The 7,023-nt window shown below is 49.2% G+C and overlaps 1 protein-coding gene across 3 annotated transcripts; it reads right to left on the reverse strand.

Moving 5' to 3' along the window:
- Positions 1–315: 315 nt before the first annotated feature.
- ING1 (inhibitor of growth family member 1) lies at positions 316–6,863 on the reverse strand. 3 transcript variants are annotated; one of them, XM_029210549.1, is made up of 2 exons: positions 5,040–6,204; positions 316–2,506 (listed from the first exon to the last, which is right to left on the reverse strand). In XM_029210549.1, the coding sequence occupies exons 1-2, from the start codon at positions 5,188–5,190 to the stop codon at positions 1,806–1,808; spliced, it is 852 nt and encodes a 283-aa protein (XP_029066382.1). In that variant the 5' UTR covers positions 5,191–6,204; the 3' UTR covers positions 316–1,805. The 3 variants fall into 3 exon arrangements, with proteins under 3 accessions (XP_029066382.1, XP_029066383.1, XP_029066381.1); XM_029210550.1 differs by having other exon boundaries at positions 318–2,506; positions 5,489–6,203; XM_029210548.1 differs by lacking the exon at positions 5,040–6,204 and adding an exon at positions 6,657–6,863 and having other exon boundaries at positions 322–2,506.
- Between the last annotated feature and the right edge of the window lie 160 nt (positions 6,864–7,023).

A 7,023-nucleotide genomic window follows, 5' to 3' on the forward strand; every position in this document is an offset into this window, starting at 1 on the left:
TCAAATTTAAACACTTAAGATTCTTAAACGTTTGGCAGTTTTGCTGGAAAGCAAATGCCCATTTGTAGGTATTGATATGCAAACAGTTCACATTTTAATGTGTGATCAACTACAATGTGCATTTCTCTACCAAACAGCCCTCTGTACTGGAAATTCAATGTAAAAGTTAGGGAGTTATGTCTGGCACAAAAAAAGTTCTCATTAATTGCTTACCAAACGAAGTCAACAATCAGAAAACAACTTATGGTTTTACGTGTAATAAACACATGCCATACGCGTGCTCAGATGCTACAGTGGTTCCTCGATTCTTCCTTGTGGTAGCTTCAGGGGCTCAGCAGACTACGGAGAGAAACTGTTCTCTCCAACACAGGGTTAAAGTGAACCATATATCACTTAGAAAGAAAAATTCCATTGACCCTTTCAATATGTGGGCAGTGGAGGGCACCGATTACCATGCAAGAAGTCAGTCTCAATCAGAGGTCAGCACAGTTCTCTGATTGGGCCAGAAAGTAGATAATTTCAGCTTTGTGGGCTGTATGGGCTGTGTCCCAACCACTCAACTCTGACGCTGTACCAAAGCGGCCACACACAATGCGCTAGTGAATGAGCCTGGCTGTGTCAATAAACTTTATTTACTGACACTAAAACTTGAATTTCATATAATTTTCATATGTCACGAAATTGGATTCTCATGTTGATTTTCTTTTTTTTAACCATTTAACAATGTTAAGATCATTCCTGGCTCACACACCATACAAAAGCAGGTGGTGGGCTGTATTTGGTCTGTGGGCAGTCATTTCCCCACCCCTGCTCTAAACATACGCTCTGTTTTAACACTTATTTTTTGCTGGCAATTAGATAACTTCTACTTCATTATTGAGAACAATAATACAAAATTTGCTTAAGGCTTTGTCTAAGCTGCTGGTGACACGTTTAAGACAAAAATTTAACACTTACTTATGTCAAGATTAAATATACTGGTAGACGAACAAACTGGCCAAGTTGCATTTATTTCTTGATGTCAAGTCTGTACGGCTCTCATGCACACCATGGCATCTGGCTGCACTTCTGACTATAATACAGCGAGTGCAAGTTCACTTGAAAATGCACAGTTGCACACCTTATGTAAGTTAAAGACAGCTACACTAGTATTTGTTGATAGCAAAAGCGTGATCTGAAGCTCCAGGACTGGACCACTCCTGTTTGGTTTAATAAAAAAATGTACCCAACCATTAAAAATGGTCATTTGGGGAACGGGCCAGTATATAAAACATTTGTCAGGTAAAATGTAACCATTTAGCTTTTTAAAAAAATGATTTTCAAACTTTAAACCTTTCTATTGAACTGTTACATGGATATACACTATTAGAGCACAAAACAAATTTGCTACGGGCTATATTTTCAGCAACTTGGCTAACTTTTTAAAAATCTGTTTGTGAAGTAATAACATTTTTTAAAAAATAAAATAGTAGCTAAATGAAATCTCTTCTTTGCACATTTAATGTGTTCAGTTGCTTCCAAGTCATCCCCGACTGCCAACAAAAACAACAGAAACCAGAGACCCACTCGAGTGTTTAATTCAAACCTATATTTGCAGTTTCTAAAATGCTGATCCACAGACCACTCTCTCGTTACACATGTGCACCAACGGAAAAGCAAAGAGAACCCCGGTCATCCCACGAGAGGAACAGCTCCTCTTCCAACAGTCTTCAGAAGGCTACACGTGCAGTCCCTGCGCCCGTCCAGATGGCGATGCAATAAATACACGGCTCGCCCTGCTCGCCTCGGTCCAGCCAGGCCCGCCACTACCTGTTGTAGGCCCGCTCCTTTTTGGACTTCTCCAGGGCCTTGTCCATGGTCTTCTCGTTCTCCCCTCGACATTTGGGGCAGTACCACTTGCCCTTGGGTTTATGGTTCAGCCCCACGCAGGAGAAGTGGAACCACTCGATGGGGCACTCGTCATTGTCACAGCCGATCATCTCTCCATAGGAGACCTGATTGCACAGACAGTACGTGGGCTCGTTCGGGTCAATGGGAAGGTCTGCAGGGGATGCTTCCCTCTCGGATTTGGCCTTGGAGCGTTTCTTCTTCTTGGAGGCCTTCGCCTTCTTCTCCTTAGGCGTTCCGGAGGTGATGTCATCATGGTCGTGATTATTAGCTGCGTTTTCCCGATTCTCGTTGTTGCGCTGTCGCCGGGACCGCTTGCTGTTAGGCTTTTCTGCCTGCGCGACTGTCTCAGTTTTTGACTTATCCTGGCCAGCTTTGCTGTGGCCAGTGGTGTCACTGACCTCTTGATGTGCCTCAAAGAGTTCCACATGACTGTCCACCTGCCTGGCCCGGTTCTCCACCAGCTCCACCATCTGACTCACGATCTGGATCTTCTCGTCGCCCAGCTCCTGGCTCCGAATCAGGGCCCTCTGAATGCAGTGCAGCACTCTCCTCCTCTGGGTGCCGTCCGTCTCCCGCTTGAACTTCTCGTAATACTCATCCAGTTCCTTCAGGATTTCTGCAAAGGAAAAAATTAGCGTTACACCCTCACTGTAAACCCTACCAAGGCTTTCGGTTCTCTAATCTACAAAAAAAGGAACTGTTAAGGGACAAAAAGGACCAATGCAAGGCTTCCTAGCATGAAAACTTGTAACCTGTAGGCCTCTCTGGCAGGCTTTTTTTTTTTTTTCCTGGTGAAAAAAATCTCTAGAACTAAATACAAACATCAACACAGTTCCTATTTATCAAAGTGCCCCTCAAAGCTCCCCAAGGGACTCTGTGTGCATTCAGAGACTGGGTAATGAAAACTCCTTGGACAGGCAGCTACGGGGAAAGTGCAAGTTTAGGTGAAGTGCTGAGGTCCAAACCTTTATTTTCTATAAAATTAATGATTATGTCCTAAATTTCCATTGTTTTTATTTAAATATTTTTGTAATAATTGAAAGGCTGTTATTTTAGCTATTTTAATGCACCGACATATAGAATACTGGATTAAATTAGAGAACGTACATAAATACTACGTAGTGACCCAGGGCCTCAGTTTATTGGTCACATCATTCCATCCCAGCACATACAGGAATATCTCTGTGTTACCGTGTATTACTGAAAACAAGAATGGTTTGTCACAATAAGCCAGGCGACCCAGCCTTGCTTTAAAACAAACGTTGCAGATTTTACGTTTCCATTTACTACTTAAAACAATAACATCTATATCTATAAAAGACAACAGACTTTAGATAATCTGATTGAAATAAGGAAAGTAAATATTCTTCCCAAGAATCTACTTAAATACACAGATAGAAATTCCCAGAGTTATTTTCCCTAAACAGTAACCATTAAATTAAATAGTATCAGATTTTTCTCCTGAAAACCTTTTGTAGTCTCTTAAAATAAGGCAATTCAACTCTCCCAACTCGGAAGCTGTGGGAGGATATGGGTGGAACGAGTATAAAATGTGACATAACCCCTTCCAGATCTTATATCCAATTAGTTATAGGGCATAAACCTCACACTAGAGCAAACATATGAACTCAGACGAACACTACTTAAGCACATATTATTTTCCAGGATACATTCTTCAACTGAAGATAGCACTGAAGACATTTCTTAGAGGAACAATGCAGAGTGTCTGCCACCAGAAAGGAGGAATGCCATAGTCTCACGGGCTCTTGGAGTAATTATTCCTGAAAATAAACAGCTCTACTCAACTTATCCAAGTTCTATTTCACAGGTGCTAAAATATGAGTTTCTGCCATTTATTTTTTAAGTGGATTACATATTACAAAATTATATCACTTGGTTTAATTAGTAACCAAGTTTCTAAAGACAATTACCATTTCATAGAAAAGAGAACAATTCCATCATATTGCTAATTTAAAATTTCATAGCATACAGCTTCTTTTACATCACAAGCAAGCTTACAGCCACGTGAAGCCCCGCTGTGGGGAAGAAACAAACAGCCCATTACAAAATTACCAAGAAATAATTCTTTTACCTACACAACAGCATACATTTCTTCGATGCCGCAAGCCAAGCATTCTTATCGACAAAGCCACTGAAGTACAAACATCTGTAAACAGGAACCCCTGTGCTAACTAGGGCGGCATCCTGTTAGCACACCTGGCTTCTTCAGCTTCATCAGCTCCAACCGCTGCTGACCCTTTTTTCTAAAAATGCTCCATACCGTCACCATAGGAAAGCAATGGTACCATGGAAAGAATCTAAGGATTAAGTGAGACTGCAGCCAAATTTAAACTGATCTGTCCAATTATTAGAAATGTTTTTTTTGTTTTACACAGGGATTGCGCTGAAGTTCTTTATGAAGCCTTCTTCCTTGGCGCGTGGGCATTTAAAAAATAATACTTTAAAAGTAGCTGAAAAATATTTTAAATTCAAAATAACCTCAAATATCATTGGTAAACTAATTACGACCCATCCTTATGAATTAATGTTCAGTTGATGTTTACTATGCAAATACTGTTAACCAAAGTTTGACTTGCAACCTAGGAGTTCTTTTAAAAGTAAAGCCTTAATTTTTAGATTAGACTGTGCTGCGTATCTCAACACTCAGTACTAAGTCCCAACCAAATGAGTTACTATTACCATGACGGATGTTAAGGCTCTGCAGCTCACACAGGGCACTGGCTTCCACGTGAGCCGGGTAGCGTGCGGGTGGGACCGATTTTCTCCGAAGGAGCCAAATACGCACTGAGCGTGTATTAACTCGACGGAAGACACTCCGGCTCTGAATCGGTAAAACAGGGTGTCAGACAGTAAGGAAAGCTGTAAGAAAGCAACCTCAACGGTATACTGACGTGGACGCTCGAAAATTTTCAGTATGAACTTCTTCGTCTCCTTGCGATTTCCTAGAAATGCTAAGGAACCGTGCCGGTGACGACGAATTCCTCAAAGACTGGGAAACCCGTTAACTCTCCGCTTTAGTCATTCCACCACCCGAGCCGCCTCCGAGCTCAGCGCACACGGGACCCCCTCGGGGGCCTCCCGGCTCTCCCTGTCCTGGGTCACCGACCCACCAGGCCCGGGTCACTCACGCTGCCCCCGCTCCACGCAGCCGCAACCGCGGGTCCTCGGGGCCCGGGCGGGAGGCCCAACTGCGCCCTCGGCAGCCCCGGCAGCAAGGATTGCCGGCCTCGCCCTGTCCCCCGGGCGCCGCCATTGCTCTGCGACTGAAGTGACCAGCATCACGTCCGTGGGGGCGGGGCCAAGCCGATCCCCGCCAATGGGGAGGTGACCAGCCGGCGGCGCGCCCCGCCCCTGGAACCACTGCCTATGGGGATCGCCGGGCCGGAGGGCGGAGGCCAGGCGAGGCACCAATCACAACGCAGGACCAGAGAACACAGCCCGCCCTAGCTACACCAATGGCCAATGCGACGGCGGAGGCCGAGAGACCCGAAGACATTCAAATCAACTCGACCTCCTCCCTCTTCTCCGCCCCTCTACCAAAGAGAAAAAAGAAAGCAGCGGAAACAGAGACTCGTGCCAGTCACTGCGCAAGGCCCGCCCTCATCCGGCCCAGCAACCAATGGTTCAGCAGCGGACTGATAAGGACATTCCATGGGAGATGCCACGGCCAATTACAGGAGGCCGAGGCGGAACATTCGCAATATGCTAATAAGGCTCCTATAAAAGTCGCTGCGAAGCCGAGTCTTCGGTAGAGCGCGCAGGGGCGCCTTCCCCTCAGGAGTTTTCGGGGTGCTGTGGGGCGCTTTCTGGCTTCCCACCTCCCCCCACTCTTCCGTTTGCCTGCTGCGCAGTCCTGTAAACATGGGTAAACTCCGAGTGACTATCCACGTTCCAAATACAGACCCCAATGCCATGCCTGACCAGGCAGGAAAGTTTCCCCAACAGCCAGCAATTCCCAGCGGACCCGAACCCTCCGTCTCTCTCGGGCAGCCGGGGCTGCAGAGAACGACCCACAGGTCCTCTCCCCTGCCATGTTCCTCTCCAAGCCGACAATACTTGCCTGCGCCCCCCGAGCGCAGCACAGATGGGCGACTTCTTCGCCCCATCCTCCCTTCCCTGCCCTCCCCTTCCCCACTGCACACACGGAATAAAGCCCTGGCCCTCCGCGAACTACACCCGGCCGCGTCGCCCCTCTCAAGACGGCCCTCACTCGGTGTCCAGGACCGGGGGCTGGGCGGGGGCGACTGGGGCTACACCACGCGAGGTACGGACCCTGGACTTTATGTAACACTCAGATTCGGGACTGGGTGAAGGTGGTTCCGGGGATAGCGGGCAGGGCCGGGGGACCCCTCGTCCGCAGCGCCCTCCCAGCAGCCCTGCGCGCAGCCCCGTCCCTGCGCCCCTCAGCCTAGCGACCGCGGCACATCCCTCCCTCGGCGCTGTAGCCTGCGCCCCCTGCGCCCCCTCCCCCGCAGCACCCCGCCTCGTCACTTCACTACAAAGAGCGCTTTGCTCGCGCAGCCTGGCGTTGAGACCTCTCGTTCCTCCTTCCTCCTCCGTGTCCGGGCTTCACGCACAAGGACCTTGGCAAATCAAAGACGCTCCAGACCTTTTGTTTCTGCCGGCAAGGGCCCCGCCGCGGGCTCGCGGCTCTCCAGGAGGGGAGCAGGACGGCCCGCAGCCCCGCGGCGCGCCGCGACCGGTGGGGATGGAGCAGCCGCCCCCGCCCATCCATCCCGCCGTACCTTGGTATTTCGCGTCGATCTCCCGCATCAGAGAGACGTTTCTCTGCAGATCGAAAGGCAGAGACTCGATGGAGTCCAGGTAGTCCTCCACATAGTTCACCAGGTGGATCTGCTCCCCGTTGGCAGGGCTCAACATGGTTCACCGAGGTCCCCGGCGACTCCGCGCGGCTTTCCGCTTCCTCCGGCCCCCGCCCCCTCGGAGCCCAGCGCTGCAAAATGCAAGGCTCCCGCCCGCCGTTGCCCCCCCTCCGGCCGGCCCCGCGCCGCTACATCTGCGAGCCGCGCTGCCTGGGCCCGGGGACCGGCGCCTGGCGGGCCGGACCGGCGCTCGGCGGCCTCAGGCGCGGGGCGGGCGCAGGCGGGCGTG

The sequence above is a fragment of the Monodon monoceros genome, unplaced genomic scaffold (genome assembly GCF_005190385.1).
Source record: "Monodon monoceros isolate NGI ecotype Baffin Bay Population unplaced genomic scaffold, NGI_Narwhal_1 Super_Scaffold_8, whole genome shotgun sequence".
Taxonomy (NCBI): domain Eukaryota; kingdom Metazoa; phylum Chordata; class Mammalia; order Artiodactyla; family Monodontidae; genus Monodon; species Monodon monoceros.

What these genes read in the sequence shown, in the direction of transcription:
- ING1 (XM_029210549.1), bottom strand. Translation starts at nt 5,190, where the DNA reads ATGCTGGTCACTTCAGTCGCAGAGCAATGGCGGCGCCCGGGGGACAGG. An exon ending in CTGCGTGGAGCGGGGGCAGC is followed by an intron (nt 2,507 to 5,039) that starts GTGAGTGACCCG and finishes TTTCCTTTGCAG; the next exon opens with AAATCCTGAAGGAACTGGAT.